Here is a 26,469-nt window from a genome sequence, read left to right on the forward strand (position 1 = left end):
TGGAAATGAGAAATGTAATAAAAGAGCATATGGACGGAAACGAAGAGTGACATTCCCGTCCCCACCCCGTGGACATACCTACCCTTGACTATGTAAAATTTTTGTATTTGGATTGAAGGCCAATCATGGGTGCGTTGGACAATTGTACGGCCATAATGAAAGAAAAAAACTCACATTTCTCACCTCAACTTTAAACTTCCCTTGAATCATATTTGTCCTATAAATCTTGGAGTCAAAATAAATTGAAATTAATAGTAATAAGGATAAATAATAGAGAGAATGACAAATAACAATTCAAATCACTTCTATTGTAAAATTAATTAAAATATATAAAGTATAATAAATTTTCAATTTTGTATTTGGTATATAAAAATATAAATTACAAATCTACTTATACGCTTCTAGCTGTGTCTATCATGGATAAAATTTAAAAATTATTATATTTTGTAAATATTTTCACTAGTTTACCTAAATCATTTTCCATAAAATTTTATAAAATAGGATCGGTTGAAACTAGCGAACAAAAATATAGAAATTTCACTCCTTAAAATAGAATGTATAAACTTCATTATAAAAATATTCAAGATTATCTATTTTATCTCGTTCAAAAGAAAAACTCGACTATTATAAAATATAAATAATAAATAATAGATCACCCGCACACAAAAACTTCATCGTAGGCAGAGAAATATGTGAAAGAAAAGTGTCATGAAAGTCTTAACTTTATGTCAATAAAAACACACACACACATATATATACGAGAGCTAAATTTTCAAATTGTTTCTTTTTTCAATTGAGTTGGTGGGGGCTATGATTTGGTGCAAAAGGTTGTGGGTCTCTCAAAAAGCTTTAAAGGGTAAAGTTACTTTGATGTGTCCTCCCAACTTTACGTTAAAAGGATCCTATCACCTTTCTTAATAAAAGCAAATATATACACACACACACACGCATTTGAAGAGACGATTTCATTTGAAAAAAAAATGGTAATTTTATGAATTCTTGGCGTGTGAAGATACATTTAAGGTAAAACTTTAAAATATTACCAACTTCTCATAATCACTAATAACAATCAGACATCTATACTTTCACTTGTTATACTAAAAAGAACATGAGACATATTTAATTGGCTATGACATTAATTACTTATCTTTTTAGGAGGTTAAAAATTCTTAATTTGCCTCTAAAAAGATAATTGCTTGTTTTTTTTTTTTTTTTTTTTTTTTACTAAAACTATATTTTAAATAAACACTTTTGGCTTAAATATGAGAGTATATAGTTGATATTTATTAGGTTGTTGAAAAGTTAAAGTAAACATGTTCTCAAGATTTAAAAATAGTTTTAAAGGGGATGTGAACCTAAAGATATTGATGTGGTAGTATAACATGGGTAATTAAATGTGGATGAGGAGACAATATTTAGCTATTGAACTACTGAGACATCATCTTCTTCTCATTTAGAAATTCTAAAATGTAAAACCAAATAGTTTTGTTTTTCCCCTGATTATTCTAATGTTCTAACTTACAGAACTTTTGATACTTTAAGTTATCAAAAATCTATTATTAATTTATGGGAAGAATGCAAAATTCTCATAGGAAATTGGTGTAGTAGGGATCCTACTTTTAAAAATTATTCAGCATCTACCATAGCTCTTAATCTTAATGCACTATGTAATTAGTGTTTGGGCTTTTCTCTAGCCCTTCTTTAATAATATTCTAGTTTGGTCTTAGGCTTGTCCTAAGGTCAAATTGGCTGTTTCCTTTTCAAAAAAAAAACTTACAGAAATTAAAATCATCACTCAAGAAGTATTGTAACTTAATAAAATACCTCAGTGGTGAATCCAAACAAAGTTTTCCCGTTTTGTTTGGAGATAGCCTTGAGTAAATGATGTTTTTAAAAGATATATTTTTCATTTCTAACATTTTTTTTCTAAAAAATCATTAACAACTTTTTTTCAAAAGTGTTTCTAAGGTAAAAATTTGTTTTACTTTGTTATATACTAAAAGTATATTTATAATTTCAAATTATAATAAAAAATTTGACCCTTTAAGGTTTTGATAGCAGTTGGCTAATGGTCATTTAGGATGGCGATCGAAGGTGGCCGACAACAGTCACTGTAAAATGATAGCTAGAGGTTAGCAACAACGGTTGTCGAAAACAGTCAACTGAGGTCATCGAAAAATTGTTGTTGGCAATTGGCACGGACTCGGAAAAACAGTTGACGAAAGTAAGCATACAACAATCACCAAGTTGTTGTGGGTAAAACAGTCTTCATAGGTTGGCTGGAAGCTATTGCGGGTAAAATGATAGACAAAAATTTGTTATCAATGGTCACATGAAAAATAGTGGTCAGAGGCTCATCGTTGACGTTAGTCGTTAAAAGGGGTGGTCGGATGCTGGCCAGCGACAGTCGACATAAATAGTTATCGGAAATTGTATGATGAGGATAATGGAAAGTGGAGATCATTTAAGTGTTGATTTGAAATGTTTCATACAAATTAGAAAGATTAATTATCAAACACTCACCACATTATTGTATAAACTTGCTCTTTCAAAATCCGTTTTAAGTAGTTGTCAAGTACACAAGTTTTCTTAAAGCTTGCTTATTTTTTAATTTTATCACTTAAAAATACAATCTCAACACATTATTCTATTATTAAAATAAAAATACATATTATACGGTAGGGTTACGTGGAAAAGTATAATAATACTTTTGATTAGTTTTGGAACAAAGTATTTAAATATGTTTATTTATCCTCTTTGCTCTCTCTCTCTCTCTCTATCTCTCTTCCAATTCATCGTGGAAACATAGCACATCACCTCACTTCAAATGAAAAGGCTTTTAAAAGAATATAATAAAGAAATGGCACAAAAAATAAAATAAACGTACAATTATATAGTACTCGTAATTTTCTTCTTTTATATCTTTCGATAAAGTGACAAATATTTGATGTAAAATGCATGTCGGGAGAGAAATATTTTCTTTAAGAAAAAAATCGAATTAATATCGAAGTCATGCACCTTAATTACCTTAACCACGCCAATGTACCAAACATACTTAATCACCATAATAGGTTGAAACCGAATACCAATAAAATAATACTTTGATCAAAGAAAAGTTTTTAACAATTTCTGTTATTAAAAATGCAACAAAAGAAAGTTGACATTGGCGAAAAAGAAAAAGATCACAAATATATGAGTGAGTGACAACGTATTTTTTTTATTTTTTATTTTTATTTTTAGGACAACAGCTGCGAAAATAAAGGTAAAACCAAAGGAAAAATAGTTTAAATATGTTATATCATTGTCTAGGGAATACTGGATTGGTATGTGCGTTGTCTTATATGGTCATAAAAGACAATGAAAATTACGTATTTACCCCTATTGTGAGGTTATAAATCTCCCAAACTCTTCCCTTCAAAATCATATTCCAAATCTCGAGCATTTAGAGCAATAGTTTTTGGTTGTTAGCAATGGCCACGGAATGTATGACGAACTCAGGCCGGGATTCAACACAGCGTGTGGAGTTTGGTTGCTCGGAAGAGTCGATGGTGCCAGAGAAATTCGTGTGGCCGGACGAGTTTAAACCAAAGGAGGGGTTGCCGGAGCTGCAAGTTCCAAAAATTGACTTGCAAAAGTTTTTAAGTGGAAATGAAAGTGATATTGAAGAGACAATAAGGTTGGTGGATGAAGCTTGCAAAAAGCATGGATTCTTTTTGTTGGTGAACCATGGAGTAGACATGGAATTGATGAAAAAACTTCATGGGTGTATGGAGGAGTTCTTTACTTTTCCTTTTGATGTCAAACAGAAAGCTCAAAGAAAATTTGGTGAAAATTTTGGGTATGCTAATTCCTTCATAGGACGATTCTCCAATAATCTTCCATGGAAGGAAACCTTATCCGTTCCTTATGTTGCTGATCAAAAATCAACCGCTCACGATTATATCCTTGAAATATATGGCAATGAACTCTCCCATCATGGGTAAGTAATTTAAATTATGTTTCATACTCTTCTGGTTTCTTGATATTATTATGGCTGTGAAATGCCCTGAATCTATGATTTGATACTCCTGGCAATGTAACTCCGTGGTTTTATTTTGTAACTATGATATATCTTTTATCACTCTAAATTCGAAGTTTTCCTCTATTCCCTTCTGCTTTTTCTTTGGCTGTGGGTTGTTCACTAGCTCTCTTTGCATTTGAACACTTCCTTTTTTATGGAATGCACAATCTTAATTTGAGGTATGATGTGGAAGCTAAAAATATGTCAACTAACTTGAAATGTCTCAATGCACCTCTTGATCGCACCTATGTAGTATTATGTTAAAAAAAAGTTCTCTCTAATTTCTAATGGTGGACGTAGCTAGCCTAACACATTGTTATTACTTTTAATATTAAATATTGGTTTTTTCTTTAATTTTTTTGCAGGAAGGTGTATCAGGAGTGTGGAGAAGCATTGAGTGAATTGGGTTTGAAGATAGTGGAGCTTTTGGGGTTAAGCCTCGGGGTTCCAAAAGAGAGATTCAGGAAATTCTATGAGGACAATGAATCAATAATGAGGCTAAATTATTACCCACCATGCGAGAAGCCAGAGTTGACATTAGGAACTGGGCCTCATTGTGATCCAACCTCCATAACAATTCTTCACCAAGACCACGTCAGCGGCCTTCAAGTCTACGTGGATGATGAGTGGCACACAATTCCTCCAATAACGGACTCCTTTGTCATCAACATTGGTGACACATTCATGGTAATTATAGTAATTTTATTGAATTATAAATAATTCTATTTTTTTTTTCAAAAAACCCATATTAATTGATTGATTTTTTTATAAATAAAAAAAGGCACTGACAAATGGGGTTTACAAGAGCTGTTTACACCGAGCTGTAGTGAACTGCAAGGAAGCAAGAAAATCAATGGCTTTTTTTCTAAATCCAGCAGCTGACAAAGTGGTGAGAGCACCGGATGAAGTGGTGGAGAAAAATCCACCAAGAAAGTTCCCAGATTTCACATGGCCAATGCTTCTTCAACTCACCCAAAAGTTTTATAGGTCCGATTCCAACACTCTCAAGGCCTTCATTCCTTGGCTTGAAGAACAACAAAAATTGGCCAATGATACTAATACTGCACCACCTCTTTAAAAAACAGTATACCGTTCTAAAACCCTACGAATCTCTCTCTTTTTAATTATGTCAATAAAGTTAAAAGAAGTACTGTCTTCTTTAATTTAGGGAGTTCTTAATCTGTTTCATTTCAAGTTTATGGAAAACACAAGTAGAGAGAGATATCATTTAGTAGTACTATCTGATGTAATTTGGTTTTTATTTATATGTCTTTTGTCTTTTTCTCTGGGGATTGGATGTTGTAAGAACTAAATTAAATTAATAATATACACAAATACACATATTTTTCGCTTTATTCCTAATTCTCATTTTCTTCTCTGTATCCCTTTTCATGATTATAGGCATGTTTGACATTTTGCATTTAAACCCCACATATTAAATGAGCTTTTTTATTTCAACTCTTCAACTTAAACTCTATCCATGAACTATATATTAATTCCTAACTACTGTTATTATTTTGGGAATGATTAGGTGCACCAGGTTGCACCTAATCTCTATACATCCTTTTTCATATCATAGGAAAAGAAAATAAAAATAATGTATAACGTTTTAAACACTACTTTGGTTGTTTGGTGCTTTTTTAGTTTTGGTTTATTCTTTTTATTTTATTTTCAAAATATTCCATCTAGATGTTGTACTTTTAAAAAGTGACTATTTTGGTACATTCATTTTTATGCTTACTTTATTTATTGGTCAAAGTAATCATTATTTTTTAAGTTGAAGGACTACAATGAACTAAAGTCCAAAAAAATAAGTATCAAGTTGGACATTTTGAAAATATAGGGACTAAAATGGATCAAAGTTAAAAGCGGAGAAACTAAGATGAACAATTTGAAAGAACATGGACCAAAATAAATCAATTAAAAAATTATTGCAACACGGCAGAAAAATTTGGTAGACTTTTACTGGTTTCTTATATATTCGTCTACACAACAAATGAGTTATCCATATCGGTTGACCTAATAATAACCATCTAACTAGAACTTAATATATTCTACCTTTACAAGTTTTCTTGACATTAAGTTGTCTCGAAAGATTAGTTAAAATGTGCATCAACGGATTTGAACGCAACTTATAAATATTAAAACAAAAACATCATTCCAATGCAATCAAATTCCTGCCTTAATAAAAACTTTTGCAAAAATGATATGCAGTCGAGAAATAAAAGAGCCTGCACATCAGCATAGACAAAAACAATCTTTTGATCTAAAAAAATTAGAAACTAAAACAACCAAATATAATTTTTGATAGTTTTAAATGATATATAATTTCTGAAAATACCACGTATTTCCTATAATTATTTCAACCCCAAAATTTGAATAACCATAGTAGACTTATGGTGAGTGATTGATGTATGTATGACTTTAATTTTCTATGTTAAGAGACAAATTTAACCAAAAAACAAAACAATTGTTTTGAAACTGACACATTTATTAATTTTCTGCTATACTTTTTTGTTTTTCTTTTCCTTGCATGGCAGTTTTCCTGGTTTGTTTATTCATTAATGAAGTGCAAATATTTAAAGGTTATGTTTTTGACCATTTTCCAAATATTATATCAAATAAATTTCCAATTTTGTATCCAATTATAAAGCTAAAATTATAAACTCTTAGTTTGGGTTTACTTTTGCTTTTGAATTTACTTTTTAAATGGTTATACACATTTTCTTTAATTATAAATATTCAATTAGAAAGTTAATCCAAACATACGTTAAATATATTAGCTTCTACATAAACTATAAGCTATAAAGATTAGTTCGTGTCGTTATTTTATAATAATTAATATCACATTTTGATATAATTAGCCACGATATTTAGAAAATAATTTTTGTAAATTTTGAGGTGTAATGATCAAAATCCTCATTTCTCTCTCGGTCCAAATTGGTGCATTTTATGTCACTAAAAAGTGGAAACTAGAGACCATCTTCTGATACATTGCAACACGACAAATTTCCTCTAGTCCAAATTTACTCAACACACGAGTGTATAGTTGACGTTCACGGAGACCAAATCCCTAGGTTGTTCTTTCTGCCATTTAACCTCAAATAACAAAAGAAACTCCATAATCTTCAATTACGCAATGGCAATTTTGTGGTGCATCTGGTGTGAGAGAAACCGTCGCATCTTCTCAAACAAACAAACAAGTGATCTTAGTCTTTAGGAGAATGCCTGTAATTTTATAGGTTTATGGTGTTCAAAACACCCATCTTTTAAAGATTATAGCTCAAGCTCAATAGCGTTAAATTTCAGAGCAATGTTAAACTAACTCCTCTCTACATAAGCTTACCTCTAGCCTTGCTTTGTACCTGCTTATTATTATCAATAAATTTGTGTCCTATTGATTTTAAGGATCCTTTAGGATTCCTTATTTCATCATGCATGTTCGTTTCCTTCTTAAAAAAATAATCAAAATCGTTATATATATCTAGAAAGCTATATTGTTGCCATTTTGAAATTATAGATACTAAGTTTATATAAACTTAAATTTTAGATTAATTAATTAAAATTTTACTTCATGAGATGTGAAGGATAAAAAACTGTTGTTAAACAAAAGAAAACAAACAAAATTTGTTGATGAACTTTGGGCTTCTCTTTTGCTATGCTTGTATATATTTTCTAAGTAATAAATCACTTTTCGAACTGATAACATGATTAGAGCATATGTGTTAATTTAATTGTGATATTCTGGCTATGCCCATACCAATTCTCCACTCTAAAGTACTTTGTTAAAGAAATTATACACATATATATTTTGAAGAATAATATTTTTGAGTGCATCTAGCTCGGTTGCATCCATCTTCATACATCTTCTATGATAATAAAGATGGAGAAATATTTTTAAAAAATGGTCTCATAAATTTTTATGTAGGGCACTTCAGTGGGGTAGGAGATACACCCTAATATTTTTTTTCTCTTCTAAATATGTGTAATGTTTTCCTTTTTTTTTTTCTTTTCTTTAAAAAGATTGAAAAGAAGAAAAAAAAATCCATCAGAACTTTGTCAACACGTTCTCATGATATAAATTAAAACCAAGCAAAAGAACAAATCAAACTTACGCCCATTATCTTTCCAATGAACTTATATAGCCAAATTAAAGTTTATCAAACAAAGTTATTGATCATTGATTGTCAAATATATAGTTTGTTTGTGACTAGATTTTGGAATGATATAACAACAACAAACTCAAGATTTTATAAGCTAATTTATATTTTTTGCATGAGTAATGATCATAAAAGAAAACTATACATCAAATTTGTATATCATGGTTGACTTTTCACCTTGTGAGTCTAGATACTATTTGTTCATAGCTTTTTTTCCCATAAAACATATAAATTTTCTTTCTTTTTATTTGTCATCTTTACCTCATCATTTTCCTAATGAAAGTGATAGGCCAAGCCAAAGGACAATACATTAGTATAGTCCTCCACCAAGAGCATGATGTAGTTTTGAACCATCACTTGCTCTTAGTTCCTTTGGGGAATTAAGTATTGATGAGGAAATGAGAAGTGATGTTGACTATGTTTTCTTCTTTTTCTTTTTTCCTTTTCCTTTTTTTTTTTTTTTTTGAAGAGTTGACCAATGTATTTGAAGTTTGGTGTTTTGGATTTTGGAATAAATGTGTATGAAATTGTTTAGTGCTACTCATCAATCATTACCTTTTTCTTCGCAACATAGTAGTGATTGATTGCACAATGTCATTTAGAAAATCATTTTAATCTAAATGTATAAAGAGCTAAATTCAACAAATTTATATAATTTTTTGAAGATTGGATATGAAAATTAACAAAGTTTAAATTAAAATCACAATTAATTTATAGCCTGAAAAGTTGTTTGTTACACTTGGAAAGTTAAGAAGTTAGAACAATATTAGTATAGTATGATATTTTGAAGAATCCTAGGTAGTTGGTATTTGGTTATGATGGCAAAAAAGTCGAATGGATTTAATTTCCATGAAAGAAGGGAACGAATATTGAGAAACTTTTGAGATAGGGGAGAGTGTGGGTATGAGCAAAGCAAAATAGTCTTGTATCATGTGAGATCTATAATTCACTTGAGTTGGATTCTCCAAGATCCACTAGATCTTGGAAGATAAGATTACTCGTTATATTCTATTTCTTTTGGAACTTCCCTTATTTGATTTTTTTTATCTTATCAAACATTTTTGAGATTTTTTTTTCTTTTTGAGAAATTATCTTATCAAACTTTAATCTCATCGAATCATCAGCTAATCATCTTCATGATTATTAACTCATGTTGTTATGTTTTGTTATGAAGAAGAGGTAGGGTAATTCTCCTATTTTCCATATCGAAATGTGCTCATTTGTTGTATGTCGTTGTGAATGAAACATAGTTTATCTCTTACGTACTTAAAGAGGAGCCTTATAAATTTCATTATTTCATCAAGGTGAGTGGAGGCTCAAATTAGTTTATCGAAAGCTATCTCAAACATAAAGGTATTTTGTATTGTATTTTAGTTGACAAGGAATACATTAAGTGAAGGCTTACTTATAGTAGCATTCTTTAGTAGTACAAATGGTTTATCATACGATCAACCTGAAATGTGAAGGAAAACATTTTCTTCTAAAATATACATATTTTTAATTAGAAAAAGTTGAATTTAAGAGATCATTTTTCTCTCCTCTATTTTCCCAAGGAGGGATGTCACCAAATAAAAGCTTTAGTTCCTTTGATCATTTCTGTTTGAATGATTTTGAAGGATAAAACTGAGCATTAAATATATAGTACACTAATGGGAAAAAGTTGAAAGCAATTGGACTTAATTCTTCCATGTCTGCCTTTTTGCTTTCTGAATGATAGTTTATCCCACTAACTACACCTTAGTTTTCTCCTTTTTCAAGATTCATATTGCTTTCAACCACTTGTTCGTCATATTCAATTTTGTGTAAGCATGAAATATAAGTTGCTTTAGTGGCTTTTGTTCAATTTTTTCTTTATATTACCCTTAGTAGTTAGTAGGACAATCACTCTCTTCCTCTTTATCTTTGAATCTAGTACAATATTTGTTTATATTTAGTTTTAATAAATTGATCCAAATAAATTTACTTTTTTAAGACTATCTAAAATCCTTGTAAGGATGAAGGGGATGGCAAACTGTGTCTTCTGTATTGAGATAAACGGCTCAAAAAACATGTGAGATTGTCCATTCAAACATATCATCGTAAAAACGAACATACACATCATATTTTTGTCATGTAAATCTATCACACTTCTACCCACATTTCTAAATTCCTAACCCACTTTCATCGGGACGCATATTGAAATGTTTTAAATCTTTCATCTGTTGTTTCAAATAGTCTAAGTATGAGGTCTCGTTAAAGACATACCTGTAAATATGATATTTCTCTTTAATAAAAAATAACTTGGTAAACTACATCTTGCATTCATGTTTTTGTTTTATTTGATTTGTAAGTTTGATAGTAACAACGAACAAAAGGGAGAGAGGTTATAATAGAGGTAACATAATCACTAAAGTAACTGTTTTATATGGTGGGGGAGTTTCGACAATTTCATGCATATCAAAGGCGAGGCCACTTTGCTTTCCTAGCTATAGAATAAGAAATCCCATGGAAAGTGACAGACCAAACAAGATTGGTATGACTACAAAACTGTACTACTGATTGTCCGAATTAAGGCAAAAACATTCCGTCTTTAGTTACCCACTGAAGTCATAGCTGTGTTTCTTGTTTGGCATTGCCATTATGTGTGTGTTTGTCCAATTGGCCTTTGGTGTGGTTGTTAGTCATAACTTCTAGACTATAATTATAACAATGGGAGACAAATACAATCCTTTAATTGATAGTGTTTTTGGATTTTTCAAGGAAGAGGACCAACCCAAAATTTTCAATCATTAAAAGTATATGCTTTCTTCTCTTTTTTGATCTAATTTATATTTGAATCTCTTTTACTAAAGGTTTTACTTAAAATGAAAAGGTATGGACTATGGTATGAGGTTTCTATGTTCAGAAATCAATATTATAGTATCAATGGGTCCACAAGTCTCACTAACCCTTGTAAAATCAAAGTATCATTTGCATGTTTGAAAAACTACTCTTTTTCATTACCAAAAGGTGGAGAGCGTATGGAATCCAACAGCCATGAGTGAATGATTGACAACCACCTTTTTTCCCCCTCCTAACTTGTACATTAGTACTGTATGTTTCAACAAAACAGTTATAGTTGGAGACATTTTTAATGTCAGGTTAGAAAATGAAAGGTTTTATATTATTTAAACTTTATTTGTCGAGCATCTCGAACCAAGTCTATTAATTTAAAATAAAGTATACCCAAGAGTTAAAAACTAACTTACAACCTCTATATTTAATTTAAAAGAAAGGTATAAATAGAACTATAACATCTAAAACTTGGGTCCTTTTTTAAAAGTGTCTAAATAATTCTAAAACTATCCAAAATCTATAGGTGAAAGATTCAATGTCAAGAGACAATTCTAAATAACCTTAAATTAGTTAAAAAGAAAATTTAGAAAATTCTTACCCAAATGAACTTAATCAAATCAACCAGACGAAAACCTTGCTAACTGGTGTTTGAATACACCTAATCCTGCCTATTTGGGGTCGTTAATGAGTGGATAACTTAAAACTAATGCCAAAATACAATAGGTAAGTATTGAAACTCATTGAAAATGATGAAAACTCTAAAAGAAGTTGTTCGAATATCAAGAACTTATTTTTGTCGAAGGTCGTGGGTGTCTTAGTTAAAGACTGTAGCAGGCTTGCTTAGTAGAGGGACTGGAATGAACATGGGGACATTGGTGGGAGAAACAAAAAAAAAAAAAAAAAAAAAAAAAAAGAAGAGAAGAAAAGAAAAGGAGAAGGAAGAAGAGGTGACTTTCAAGATCTTTTTGAGAGAAAAAGAAATAGATGCGCTAGGTTTTTTATCCTGAGGGAGAAGGAGAATGGTTGATTTTAAATATAACAAATAAACCAAAATATTTACAAAAATATAGCAAAATTTTAGTATCTATCTTTATGAACCATGATAGACTACTATCTTTATATTGATACGTAGATAGTAGTGTATCACCATCTATCTTTAATAATTTGTGATATTTTAGTACTATTTTTAATGATTTTATTGTTAAAATAATATTTACTGAAATAGTTATACATGTAAACTAATTATTTATATTTAGGTTAAAAAATTATGATAGATGGATGACAATAATCAACATAAATTCGAAAATTTCAAAATGTGGATATTTGAGGGGCTTTTTGGGTAATTAATTTGCTCCACCCAAAATGTGGACACATTAGTGTTTGTTGTGAATAATATACTATCCAATGACCCAAAATAAAGGGCAACCCATTTGAGTGTTTTTTTTTTTCTTTTTTGGGGTAAATAACTAAAAAATAACACATATTGGCATGATTCACTCAAATAATAAAAGATAGAAAAGAAGTTTTGTTATTTTGGAGAGAGACAAGAAAAGACAAGGCTATGGTTTATCATAGGAAGAGGAGGAAGATAAAAGGAAAGAAAAAGACTATTTTGTTTATGCAATTCTAATAATTTTCTTTCTCAAAAGATTTTCTTTGTTTGTCCCATATCAATTGAGAAGACTGTTTTTTTTTTCTCCTGTAAATGACACAAATCAAGCTAGTATAGATTGATGATATTGACTACAAATCATGTGGTGGGACGTACGTAATATTCACAATTATTGCGTTTTTAATCTTCTACTTATTGATTAATGATGATATACTTTCGTTTCTATTAGCCTATTTAACAGAAGGAAAATTATTTTCTACGTTTGTATCAATCTACTCACCTATATTTGTAATGCTCATAATTAATGGTAGTATTAGTAATAATCTCATGTATACAATTCAAAGAGTTTGTCCATTACTAACCCATGTGAAACAATTCCATGGTAGTGAAATAATGAATTTGATAACTCCATTTATCAACTACTACTACTCTTAAAAGTTACCAGGCCCATGGGCCTAATAAACGTGTCCATGGGTTTCATCTAATGCTTAATTACGAACTCATTTTGTGTGTGATGATTGAACCCAATATCTATTGATATAATACTGGTGTACGTAACTTAGGAGTAAATATCCAAATCTGATCATCCATATTTCTTTTAGAATATGGAATGGATCACAAAGAACTTTTGATATCTTAGTTGAGAACAAGCAATTGACTTACGTATACATTTTAAAATATATTAAAATAAACTAAACATATCTACTTTTACTCTACTTTTCATTACAATCTATATATCCAATAGTTTGGATAAAAATTAGAAACACTCCCAATTCTTATTAAATTAGTTGTAATAACGCTAGAGTCGTGTCTTAGTAACTTTCTGCATTAAAAATAAGTCTTTGATTTTGTTGCGTAATAATTTTGTCTTTAGTAATTTTCCCAATTTATTAAGTAAAAAACCGGCGGTAATAGAGCATACAATAATTGTGAAGTGAATTTTTGAACAATTGTAAACAGATTTAGATTCCATTAAACATAAAAAAAAAAAAAAAAAAAAAAAAAAAAAAAATTCAAATTTGTGTATATAAATTTAGATCAACAGCTAAATTGAATAGATATAGAATTAGTATATAAGGAATAGTTATAAACGTAGCGATTAAATTAGAGTATTGTTAGATATGATAAATTTAGATTTTATTTTCAAAATCTAACAATGGATCGTATCACTAATAAAGATCTATAGTGATATATTACACCATTGATAGCAGTCTATAAACAATAACCAATGAGAATTTTCTATATTTAGGATTCTTTTAAAATGTTTCTAATATATTTAATTATTATTATAAGAAATGCTACCTAATGTAATTGCATTATCTCAAAAGCTTATTAGAGTAAGAGTTGTTTTGTTTTCACTCACATGCATCCTAGGAAAATTCTCAGGAGATCACTTAACATAGAACTACTCCAAGCTAAATACGTTTAACTTTGGAGTTCCTATGATCAAACTACCGAAAGAAAGAAGTACCTTGTCGTATAGGTAGTAACTTTTAATTCTTTTAAGCATTTTCTTAGTCTTACTTTCATTCTTTGGATCTCTTTCATTCATGTGGTAACGGTTCATTCGTGTTCGCCTCCTAAACTTGAGGCGTTACATTATTGTATCATATTGCAAATATTTTAAACCTAATTACTAGAGGTGTTCAAAAAAACACCATGACTAGAAAAAATTGACCAACTCAACGCAACCCAACCTAAACCACACCCAACCAATGTGGTTTAGGTTGGATTATCCATTCACTTGGATTGGTTTTATGTTCAAATAAATAAAAATATTATTGGTTGGGTTGGTTCGTGGGTTCACGTAAAATCACCCAAACCCACTTGAATTTATTTTTAACTTTAAATATAATGGAGGAAAAAAACTTAATTATATAAATAGTTAATCTTAATTATAAGAAAACTAAATTTTGTACCATTAAGATTTTACTTGATTTTAGAATAAAAATTTAAATAAAGAACCAACAAAACTCAAACAATGAACGGTTAGATTGAGTTAATTAGTTGGGTTAGGCAAGATGTATAGGTGAATTGAGATTAAGAATGAGTTGAATCCAATTCAAAATACAAAGAGTACTGCAGCAATTACATAGAATATTAGGGAGTATTGGTAGTTATTTGATGGTATGAATGAAGTAGGAAAGGTAGAACAAGTTGGTTTGCTTCCATTAGAATATTTGTGAAAGAAAGGAATGATGGGGGTGGGGGTGGGGGTGGGGGTGGGAGTGGGGGTGATTAAGAATAATTAAAGAGAGAGGGAGATGGTGTGATGTTGTGTTTGATGATAGTGTGGAAAGTCCTTTGAAACTGGAAAACGCGTCGAGTTAGGATTGGTTAATGTAGAAGTGAATAGATGGGCATATGTGGAAAGGAAGGAAGAGTGGGATTAAGCGACACGTGTAAAGATGGATAAGTAAATGGAGCCCACAATGGGAGAAAAGGACAACAATAATAAAATAAAAATGGAAAGAAAGGACATTAAAATGGGAAAACAGAGCAAGTAATAAGTTGACACGTGGGCTTGAAATGGCAATCAGAAGATAAGGGAGATAGAAAGAAAAGCTGAAACTCTATTGCTACGGAAAAAACCTACATGTGGGAATGGGAACACATTCTCTTCTAACAACGACACTGAAACGACGCCCCCTTTTTCTCTCCCCCCCCCCCCCCCCCTCTCTCTCTCTTTTCTTTTTTCTTTCTTATTCTTTTTTTCATTTCAACCGTTCATTTTGTTTTTTTTTTACTTTGACATATTATAATTTTATCTATCAAATCTAATTTCACCTTAATAAATTATGTGAAGTGTACAAATTAAATAAGGTATGTGATGTATGTTGAATAAAATCAATATTAAACAAAAATAACATCAACACTATATGTTAAATATGGATTGCAATAAAAATTAAAACTCAAGAGTGAATGTGATTTTAATATTAATTATTTTAACATTTTTCAACTTAATCTACATTAGTCGATTTCAATTTTCATCTTAATTTTTTATCTGAGAAAAAAAAATCTCTAATGGTGTTTCTAGAAACAAAAAAAAAATAATAATAAAAAAAAATGAAGGTTCTTACAAAAACTAATACTAATGCATTCTTACGAAATCTACTCCAAAATTTAGGTCTAATCTAACTTACTTTTTATTTGATGTTTATATATTTAAGAGTTTTTTCAATTGATTCATCTATACTAGAGTATTAGTATCATCAAATTATATTCACCCACAAATTTATGTTATAGTTGAATTGATGATTTGTTTTGTTTGGTAGAGAATTCAAATTTGTTAAAAAAAAAACAACCAAAACCTCACGTGAGTTAGATAAGGAAAGAATTTTGTATACAAGTGATGACAACTATCTCTATTGGTATGAGACTTCTTGGGATGATATCAAAAGCAAAACCATAAAGATGTATATCTAAAATGGACAATAAATATCATACCATTGTGGAGATATCTGGAGGATCGTTGTCCTAACAAAATTTATTGAGTTAAAAGTGATATACAATTCAAATTTTTTCTGAAAACTGTTTTTAGATTTGATGATCCATACAAACGGTATAAATTTTGAAAACAACATTTTTGTGTTTTCAGTATATCCAAAATTTTAACTACATTTTAGAATGTATATTTATATTAAATACATATAAAAGCATTCAGAAATACACTATGTCATGTCATAAACTCAATTCATTTTGTTAATATAAAATGTAATATGTAACGTATGATATATTATATAATATTATAAAATAATAATTCTATAAAATTTTTAGGTTAAATTACAAAATCGATCCCTATGGTTTTAAAAAGATAGAATTTAGCATTATATCGTTTATAATTAGAATGAAGTTCTAATAGTCTCGTTTATAGGAAATATTTATGAAGGTTTTTTCAACCTATAAAAACTTTATATGGGGTTTTATCAAACTATAGATACAAAACTCTAACTCTATTCAAACTATAAGGAATAAATTTGTAATCTAACCAAAATTTTAAACATAAATTACATCAATAAAATTGTGTATCAGACACATTTAAATATTTTTTAAGATTAAAATTCAATTTATGATTCAACCACCAAACACCTTCTTAAAAACATAAAATACAACTATGTTTTCGTTTAACTCCTCGTTTCAAATGTATGTTTTCATATTTTTGATGAGAAAGGCTGTGATAATTTGTTTGAATTAATTTCAATTATTTTCTCACAAAGCATTGAGAAAATGGTTGTGACGAAAGGACAGAGTGAAGTTGAAACATTTCATAAGAATTAAGTTGAGATGAAATTCATAGAATCCAATACCAAACTAAACTCAAATTGCAATAGAAATTATAAGGCCAAACTTAAACTAGGGTACACAAGGACAAATTGTTGGCACATTTTCCCTTTTTATTCTTTTTCTTAATCAACATCTATTAAAGTTGTTATAATGATCAATGTGCGCATTGGTATGATAGTGAAACCTTCAAAATAGTATGATATTATCTATTTTCAACATATAAATTCTCATCATTTTACTTTTGAAAATACTCCAAAAAGTGATTTGATTGTGCTTACTAATTTAGGAATTAGCATCCACAAGACTCGGTTACCTCGAGGATCTCACTCACACAACTAAGTTTAGACCATGATTTTGTCCCAATTGATAAGAATAATAGAACCCCCTATCTATCTCTGCAAACTATATGTATTCATTTTTTAATTAAACCACCCAAAAGATCACATATCAGTAGAATAGTTTCTCCTCACTTATATATACTCAATATCATTTCATGCTTTAACCAACATGTAACTTTGTTTGCACCTAATAAACATGATCGATAGATCATATAATTGCCATGTTTTTCTCTCTTCATGAAATGGAGGTTAATGGTGTGTTTGTATTACATTTTTAAGTGTTTAATTTAAAAAATAAATTATTTTGAAAAAAATTAGAATGTTTGAAAGTTATTCAAAACTATTTTTTAAGTATATTTTAAACAATAACATGTTTTCTTAAATCAATCCATCCGGACCCTAAACCTCTTTACTCAACTTTTGTATACTAAAAAAGAAAGAAGTTGCTACATCGACAACATCCTTAAATTTCCAATTTCAATGACAATAACTAATGTCTCATTTCAAAGCTATTTAAATATAATTTTTTTAAAATAATAAGCTTATAGACACTACATCAATCAATGAATTAAAACAATCAAGCAAATTTTTAGAAACTAAGAATGTATATAATTTTTAAATAAACATTTTTTATTTTTGAAATTTAATTAAAAGTTCAAATGTGTTTTTTTCTTTTTTTTGAAAGAAAATGTGAAAAATATAGTAAAGATGTTGGAAATGAATCAAAAATAAATCTTAAAAGATAAAAGATGAAAGGAAAACAAGATGAATTAGTGACAACTTCTTAAAAATGTCAAATATAACTTGAAATGATCACTTTATTATATCATTTTCTATATCTTAGTCTACGCCTTTACAGTCCCACGTACTTTGCTTTTATCCTTTCTTTGTTCTTCCACAACTTAGTTGCATGTAAATGTCAGCGTACTTAGGGGTGTTGGGGTATGAGTCGGGTGGTAGGTATATATGCAGAGTTATATTGTCTAAAAAACTCTGTGTGAATATATCAGTTAAATAATTGTTGGAGGAAAACTAGAACTATATTCATTTCATCCATTTTCAAGGACGTATTGAATTTTAGGGAAAATACATCTTTCATCTCTAGATTTTGGTCTAGTTTCTATTTCACAGGTGTTTAATGTCGTCATCACATTTGGTCTAAAAAAGTGATGCATTAAATAAAACATATATATATATATATATATATATCTATAAAGTGGGGAGTTGAAGATGAGCTCATTGTTCTGTCAACATATAAAAGTGAGATGCTAGTGAAAATTCTTCCGATTTGAAGAAATACAAAGAGAAATAATAATTAGAAAAGAAAGAAGAGTTGAAAGGTTTTGTTGTTTGGTTCCGGCCATTGACTCTACAAAGTACCACCCATCAAATTGTACCATATTATTTTTTAACATCATACTGGTTTGGTAGAGTTTTATGAACTTTAATACCATATTATAAATAGGATGTTTTATCTCAAAATGGTGCCGAGAAAAATAGTTCGTTTATTTTATAAAGATTTATCTTACTCTATTTTTTTAATTTGAATTTTCTTGTTTCGTTATTCATTAATAACTGAAATACATTACAGGTCAAAAGAATACTAATTATCCGAAGCTACCCACCATGGCAAAATATGAATAAACAAATAAATGTTGCAGATTGTTTTTGAATGATTATAAATGTGGCAGTTTAATTGTTCATGCATACTTTCCGTAAAAAAAGTATATATTATATTGGCTCATAATAAATCACAACAGTTTATCGTATTTTGTTTTTATAATAATATTCCATGACATGACAAGTAAGATTTACTATTAATATAATTTACATGGGGTTATTCATTACTTTTTTGGAACAGGTTTATTCATTTATTTTAAGAGAACATAGAAAGTGTTTATCAATGTAAATTAAATAGCATAAACTCGAGTATATTTTATATTTATCTATAAAATAATCATAAGATGGTCAACCCAAAGTAGCACTTCTTTGTTGCAAACTCTTGTGATCGTATTTTCTTGCACAATGTGATAGGGTTCTTTGTTCTTTGGTTATATATACCTGGACCATTTGACAGATATCCTTCATTTATGTTTTACAAATCTCAATTCATCCAAGATTGTTATTCAATTTCAACCTTATATATCACTGTCCTTAAATTATATTATACTTGATTTAGATGGTCTTCTTCATTTTTTTTTTCCATATTTTCTAAGAACATTCTTATATCATTGTCCTTAAATTATCATTCATTAGAATTTAGATGTCAGACGGTTATTAGTTCTGTAAACAATAGAAGTTAAAAATTCCTCAATCTTTATTAAAAGAAATATTATTTCATCAAATTAGTATACTGTTGGAAAAAGGACTTGTGTCTGTTTTGGCTAATATTAAAGTATAGTACAATTATTTGTTAGGTGAAGAGAATAAAGAGAACAATTAATCATGTTTAAAACAAGAATCTGAAATTTGTATAAAATATTTCAAAATATATGTTAAAAAAGTGGTACTGTTGCACTGTTGAAAACGTAACAGTAATCTCAAGCCTAATAAGGGAAAAGAGAGTAAAGATATTTGAAGAGCAATAGTGTATTACTCGTACAAAAGACTTTTTTAAATGGGCAAAGCTCTATACCATTTTTGAAACATATTTAAATATATGTTTTTTTTATCATAACAAATCATATCATATAATACATAGTCTGATCCAAGTTAGATTTTATTATCTTTTCCTAAATGGAATGTTCAATCCCTCCATATTCTGTATTATCAATTGAACTTAAAAAAAAAAAAAAAAGAACCACCGTTGACAACTCTTGTATTTTTGTGTTGATTGTGAATGCATCTCTACTTGATCTCGGTGCATGATGATGGTGCTAAAGATACAGCAATGTAGTTAAGATGTTCTGATGCGCATCTTGGTGATCACCCTCTTTTGGTATTTTGTTAAAAGAGAAAAAGATATCGAAATGAGTTTATCTCATCATATATGAACCGTGGTAGAAAACTAGTCAACATAATTTGATCATGATCATGTATAAAAGTATCACATTGTTGAGGATCTTACGTTAAAAGGTGTTGTTAAGAAATCGATAATTAAAAAAATACAAAAAATGCAATGACTAGAGAAATGAACATAAAGATTATGCGTTAGTTACGTTTATGGATAGAGGGAGTGGGAAATTTATTATTAGAGAGAGAATATGATATTACAAATTTAAAGGCAGTGTAAAGTTAAAAATATTTGTAGATAACACCCGCCTCTAAACCCTAGGCCGAAAATCATAAACAACATAGATACAGATATTTATTAGGTACATTTAGTTAAGAGACACATCCATAAATCTCGACTTGTGGACCTAGAAGCGAGACTCTATACTTATTCATGTGAAACTTTCGAATAACAAGTTCAAGAAAATCAAACAAAGATAAAGATGTAAGTTACCATCTTTACCAGACACGAGTTACTCACCTTCATAGTTTATTAAATTGAATTTGAGATAAAACCTAGTTAATTTATGTAACTTAAAGAATGCAGAGATGGTGCAGTTTAGACATAAAAAGCAAAATATAAGAGCACTTTCGTAAGAGAGAATGGGTTTGATTTTAGGAGGATTAAGGAAAGGACATGTCCCCCCATGTTTAAAAAGAAAAGAAAATATAAAGAATGGGAAAGGGAAAGCGAAAGGGAAAGAGAGGGTTTTGGAGAGTAACAAAGATAAAAGTTGGAAATGGACAAGCTAAGGTAAGGGAGAGGAACTATAAAAACCAACAAGAACACTTACACACACTTTGTTGAACATATAATATGTGGTTTTAGTTTTATTTTGAGATCGAGGTCAGAGAACAGAGAACAAGAAGAAGAAGGAATTAGATCATAATATCATAATGGGAAGGGGAAAAGTAGTGCTTGAAAGAATAGAGAACAGAGTGAATCGTCAAGTGACCTTCTCAAAGAGAAGAAATGGGTTATTGAAGAAGGCTTCTGAACTCTCTGTGCTTTGTGATGTTGATGTTGCTCTCATCATCTTCTCTACTCGTGGAAAGCTCTTTGAATTTGGCAGCACTGAGTAAATTAAAATACTTCTTCACTTTTTTTTTATTTCCTTCTTCTTCTTCTTCTTCTTCTTCTTCTTCTTTTAATTTCTTTCATTATATATTTTATTTATGGCAATTTATCATCACTTTCATTCATCAATAATCAGCATGAACAAAATCCTTGAGAGGTATCACCAGCAATGTTACACTTCTGGATCAACCACCAATCTTGATGAGAGTGACATACAGGTGAACAATTGGGAGGTCCAAACCAATTTATGTCTTATTTACTAAGTTATATCCTCGGATTGACTAATAAGATATAGGGTTAATTGGTTTAAAAGAAAGATTTTGGTTTGGAATTTGTTAGTGATGATATGATGATGTACATGTTGGTAATGCAGATAGAGGAGGTGTCAAAGCTGAGAGCTAAATATGAATCTCTTCAACGTTCCTATAGGTTAATTTAATTAGATTAGTTAAATTAAGACCTTGTTTTTTGAAAACCGATCTTGATGTGTGGTTTAATTTTGAAGGAATTTTCTTGGAGAAGAACTTGAACCATTGAGCTTAAAAGAGTTGCATAATCTTGAAAAACAGTTGGACAAAACTCTTTCACAAGCCAGACAGCGGAAGGTAATTCAAGATAAGGGTTGGTTTTCTTCTTTTTTAGTTTAATTTTATTCTTCTTATTAAGTTCGAATCACTAAGTTCATTACAACAATGATGATTTCTCTACTGAATAGTAATTTCTTCTCATTAGAATTTTCTTTTTATCTTTTTCTTTTTGGATTTGGTCCTACCCAAAATTATTTTGATATATCTATCATGTTTCTGAATTTGGACTCGATACATCTCAGTTTTGTAAATTTCTTGATTATAAAATGAGTTACTAAAAGAATATGGGAAGAATTTCTTTTAGTTTATGATTATTTTATGTTCTTTAATTTTTAATATAGATGAAAATATAATGCTTTTCATTGTCAACAACAGTGTGTAGAATTGAATAAAATTGGAAAAAGTTATGTTTTGGTTTTGATACTGATTTAACTAAAGCATACCTGAAAGTTCTCCCTTTAATACATGTGTTTGTGGTGTTATTTTCAAACAATTTCTTACTATTACGAAGAGAAATTATAATATTTGAAAAGAATTCAATTATCATCAAATGGTTTATTAATTTTCTTTTTTGAATAAAATACATTTGAGATCAATATACACTGTGTACTAAAATATTTCAATTAGGTTGACACTTCACATCTTTAATTAGCACCATCATAAAATGATTATTAATTTTATTTTAAAAAGGTTTGAACTTTTAAGTTTTTTGGTTATGTGAACCTATACTTTCTTCAGTGGTTAATTGACTTATATTTGTATTCCTAAGGTTAAAACATTATCAAATAGATCTTTACTTTACTAATTGTAGTAAGAAAAGTCTTTAGGTCTATAAGTTGTTAAGTCACTACTAAATCCCATGGCTCAAACATTAATTGAAGAGTCCAACATATGGTATTTTAATATAGAGAATGAAATAATGATACAGACACACTATAAAAAGGTTGGTATGAAGATTTGCGATCATACTCTAATATTACATTAAATTGCCACGAAGATGTGACACAAAGATGATATTAAACCTCTTGTAGATTAGGATACTAAAGGGTAGTGATCATGATAATAACCAAATTATAGAAACCGAATAAACTGAGGTACGTTGATGAGATAAAATGGTGGCATTTCATTATTAAATGAACTAAATTAAAATTTTAATCTTAAGTTTGATAAGATTTGACTTTGAGTTAATGATAGACATTGATATCTTTGTTTGTTGTTAATTGCAGGCTGAAATAATGCTTCAAAAATTAGCAGACTTACACAAAATGGTAAGAAAAACCAAGTTTAATTTACGGACAAAATATGGTATCCAACGCTAATTATTATACATATACCATACAGACATAATTTGTTACTTGTATTTGATAGTTACTTCTTAATATAATCTTCTTTTTTTTCAAACAAATTAAGATGTATTTGATATATATATATGTTTTCTTTCAAACTTCAAATATTAAAATACTAAAATAATTTTTTACACGAAAATTTGTTTTAAAGTAAAATAGTTAAATTACATATGTTACATTATTTATTATAATCATTATTATTATTTGGAACTATGATCAATTTCATAAAGTAAAAAGAAAATCTTGTTGAAAGAAAAAGTTAGAAATAAGAATCTAGAATTTTGGTGTTTTCAAGTGCTTTTGTGTTGTACACTTTTCAAAGGAAACATGTTTGTCAACGCAAGAACTAAAACAGACAACTTTTTCGATTTAATTATTTTACAAAAAAATTGTCAGACATTGTTGTATTGATCGATTATGGAAGGAAAAAAATGGCAGAATAAATTATATTCACCTCGAAGAAAAATCATTCCTTGATTATTATGCAATAGTGAACAAATATATATATTGCTGGAAATTCAATAACAATGTTGGGAATTCCCTTAGGTTGCATTATTGCAATACTATTCTTGTTTTGCATTGATTGTAGCTTAATAATAGCATTGAGTGTTATAGATTTGCCAATGTAGTTGACATATTTGGATGTATTTATTGATTCCACTATCATATAGCATCTTGAAAAAAATAATAGCATGATCTACTGTATTATGTTGCAGTGTTAAACCTAACATTATTAGTGTATACTCTATGATATTTTAGGATTGAAAAAAGGGTAAGTCATAAGTAAGTAACCTTAAGTTTGGATAAACTTATGAATTGATAAGATAATAGCTAGTGTTGTGTGATTCAATTCAAAATGAAATTAAAGAGGATGTTTATGTGTGTTTGTTTGTTTATTTGTGTGAGTAAATAAGTGACGAGCATTAGTTTTTTGAGATATACAGGAGCAGGACCTTGGAGATCAAAATAATCAGCTCAAGTCAAAGGTTCTTTTCTCTTCCTTTTTATTTTCCTTTAAAGATGACATGCATAGAAATATCTGTTCAAAGACTTATTTTGTTTGTAATTTTAACATAATAACAAACCTTTTAAGTTCCATTATTTCTTAGCTATGATTTCTCTATTTACCATTTTTATGTTATATAAACTCTCCAATTCTATTGGTACCCTAAAGTCCTACGCTGATATTTTCTCTGATCTCTCTGTTTGTCTGCAAATACAGCTAGTAGTGTTGTTGGTAAAATGCATATTTGCTTCGATTTTTCTGCTGTTTAATTTATCTGTCTTTACTTTTTTTTTTTTTTTGTCCACTTTATAACATTTTTTAAATTCCCGATTATAGTAGAATATAATACCAAACAAAAGTTCTTTGCGTGCAACACAGCTCGAAAAAGATCAAGACCAACAATGTGTGCAAGAACAGGAAGGTGGTGAGGAAGATCCAAAGAATTACGAAGTTGTAAGAGCTGATGACCCAAACATGGTCAACACCACCAGGTATTATGCATATTCAAACCTAGCCAAGATGATTAGTTTTGGGTTTGGTCTGTTTGAGTTTTAATGAACATTAATAATAATAATAATAATAATTAAAAAAAAAAAACCACAGGTACTTTGAAGCCCAAGAAGAAGAAGAAGAAGAAGAAGAGTGCAGGGGGATGATAGACGGTGGAAGTAACTTAATCCCAGATTGGCTACTTTGATAGATCTCATTAATTATATGTCTATATGAAATATGCTCCGATCCCCCCTAATTTTTATTCTCTATTATTCTTCACAAATAAAGTAATTAGGATCATGATGCATGGGGGAACCTTGGATATTAAATTATATATATCTATATAGAAATCTTCCTATTATATATTTAATAAATATCTCTTTGTTTTAAAATTTTTTATCCATACTTTAGGGTTAAGTTATGTGTAATATTAATATAACTACGAAAAGGACTGATTTAGCAAGCATATGCGTTATAAAAATGACTGATTGGCCATTAGGTTCTGCCAAATATAGTGCACAAACGACGCATATGTTGTGTCTGTGTGTGTGTTTTTTTTTTCTTTAGGTCAAATGATGAAGGTTAAAGGATGAAAACATGATCTTACTGTAGGTACAAAGGTAAGCTATACAATATTTTTTGGTATCTGATTAGTAAGAAAGCTTAGGTATTTTATTTTTTTACAAAGCTAGGGAGAAAATTACTTTAGCCATAGATTACTAAATGACTTCGAATTGTGCCCCAGATTTATCCTATCGGAGCCGACAATAAATTAATAATAAAACTATGAAATGTCTGTTATCAATTATATGTAAACTTATTCTATTGAGTGCTATAGCACTTTAGGCTCAATTAGAACTTTCTTGGTTTCTTGATTATAAGAGGTAGATGATACATCTATTTATACCTCTAATAGACAATTATAAATAATGGCGTAACCTTTTGATATTGACAATTTTTTTCGTTTTAAAAAGTCATATTGAAAGATACAAAAGACAATTTAGAAATTACAAATTACATAAAATTGTATCAAGATGTCTTAATTAGATTGACATATTTCTAACAATAATCTCATTTAGGTCCCAACAATAAAAGCAAGTTGTATTATCGTAAAAAGATATGAATGTACGAGGGTGGAAGATGAGCTCAAAAGTGAATAAATTAAAGGTTAGGAAAAACATTCCAATTAAATAAGATAGTAAAAGCATCAGAATTAAAAGAAAAAAGATCAGTATTTACACTAAGATGTATAGGCATATGTACGATATCTTCTCAAGGAAGAGTTCAAGATTTTTCAAAAATTTAAAAGGTACAATTATCATGTATATGAATTATGGTTCATAAAAATTTGGTGCACCTTTTAACCCACCATAGGTATTTTTTCTTAAAAGAAAAATTATGGTTGATAATTGATTTTATCTTAACTCAAGTAAAGTTTGTTGTTCTACAAAAATTAATCTATAACTTCTTCCCTTTTTACAATTCTGAAAGAGCAGCGATCTAAAAGAAGCAATCACGAAAAGCTAAAAAAAATATATACAAAGAGAAAGTAAATCGTCTACTCAAATAGATGACAAAGATGATTAATTAGGAGGTCTTCTAAATTTTCAAAATTTTACGAAATAGAACTATGACAACCTATTCAGACAATTTTTAATTTAATTTACAAAAGAATTTTTAAAAAATTAATTCACCGTTAGA

The 26,469-nt window shown here is 29.1% G+C and overlaps 2 protein-coding genes across 2 annotated transcripts; both read left to right on the plus strand.

Annotated features, from left to right (window-relative positions):
- Nucleotides 1–3,437: 3,437 nt before the first annotated feature.
- On the plus strand, nt 3,438–5,415 carry LOC103484027 (gibberellin 20 oxidase 2-like). The gene is made up of 3 exons (XM_008440922.3): nt 3,438–3,979; nt 4,426–4,747; nt 4,842–5,415. Exons 1-3 carry the CDS (start codon nt 3,471–3,473, stop codon nt 5,136–5,138), a joined length of 1,128 nt encoding a protein of 375 aa, XP_008439144.1. The 5' UTR covers nt 3,438–3,470; the 3' UTR covers nt 5,139–5,415.
- Nucleotides 5,416–20,954: 15,539 nt separating this feature from the next.
- Nucleotides 20,955–25,149, plus strand: LOC103484028 (agamous-like MADS-box protein MADS3). Its single transcript, XM_008440923.3, has 8 exons — nt 20,955–21,338; nt 21,474–21,555; nt 21,711–21,766; nt 21,843–21,942; nt 23,151–23,192; nt 24,215–24,256; nt 24,655–24,767; nt 24,880–25,149. The coding sequence occupies exons 1-8, from the start codon at nt 21,157–21,159 to the stop codon at nt 24,971–24,973; spliced, it is 711 nt and encodes a 236-aa protein (XP_008439145.1). The 5' UTR covers nt 20,955–21,156; the 3' UTR covers nt 24,974–25,149.
- The last annotated feature ends 1,320 nt before the right edge of the window (nt 25,150–26,469 follow it).

Source organism: Cucumis melo, chromosome 6, assembly GCF_025177605.1.
Source record: "Cucumis melo cultivar AY chromosome 6, USDA_Cmelo_AY_1.0, whole genome shotgun sequence".
Classification (NCBI taxonomy): domain Eukaryota; kingdom Viridiplantae; phylum Streptophyta; class Magnoliopsida; order Cucurbitales; family Cucurbitaceae; genus Cucumis; species Cucumis melo.

Excerpts from the sequence above, each read along its gene's own strand:
- LOC103484027 (XM_008440922.3), top strand. The coding sequence starts at position 3,471 with ATGGCCACGGAATGTATGACGAACTCAGGCCGGGATTCAACACAGCGT. Across the intron at positions 3,980-4,425 it reads AATGAACTCTCCCATCATGG|GAAGGTGTATCAGGAGTGTG; the intron begins GTAAGTAATTTA and ends ATTTTTTTGCAG. Across the intron at positions 4,748-4,841 it reads ACATTGGTGACACATTCATG|GCACTGACAAATGGGGTTTA; the intron begins GTAATTATAGTA and ends AAATAAAAAAAG.
- LOC103484028 (XM_008440923.3), top strand. The coding sequence starts at position 21,157 with ATGGGAAGGGGAAAAGTAGTGCTTGAAAGAATAGAGAACAGAGTGAAT. Across the intron at positions 21,767-21,842 it reads TCTCTTCAACGTTCCTATAG|GAATTTTCTTGGAGAAGAAC; the intron begins GTTAATTTAATT and ends TTAATTTTGAAG. Across the intron at positions 21,943-23,150 it reads CACAAGCCAGACAGCGGAAG|GCTGAAATAATGCTTCAAAA; the intron begins GTAATTCAAGAT and ends TGTTAATTGCAG.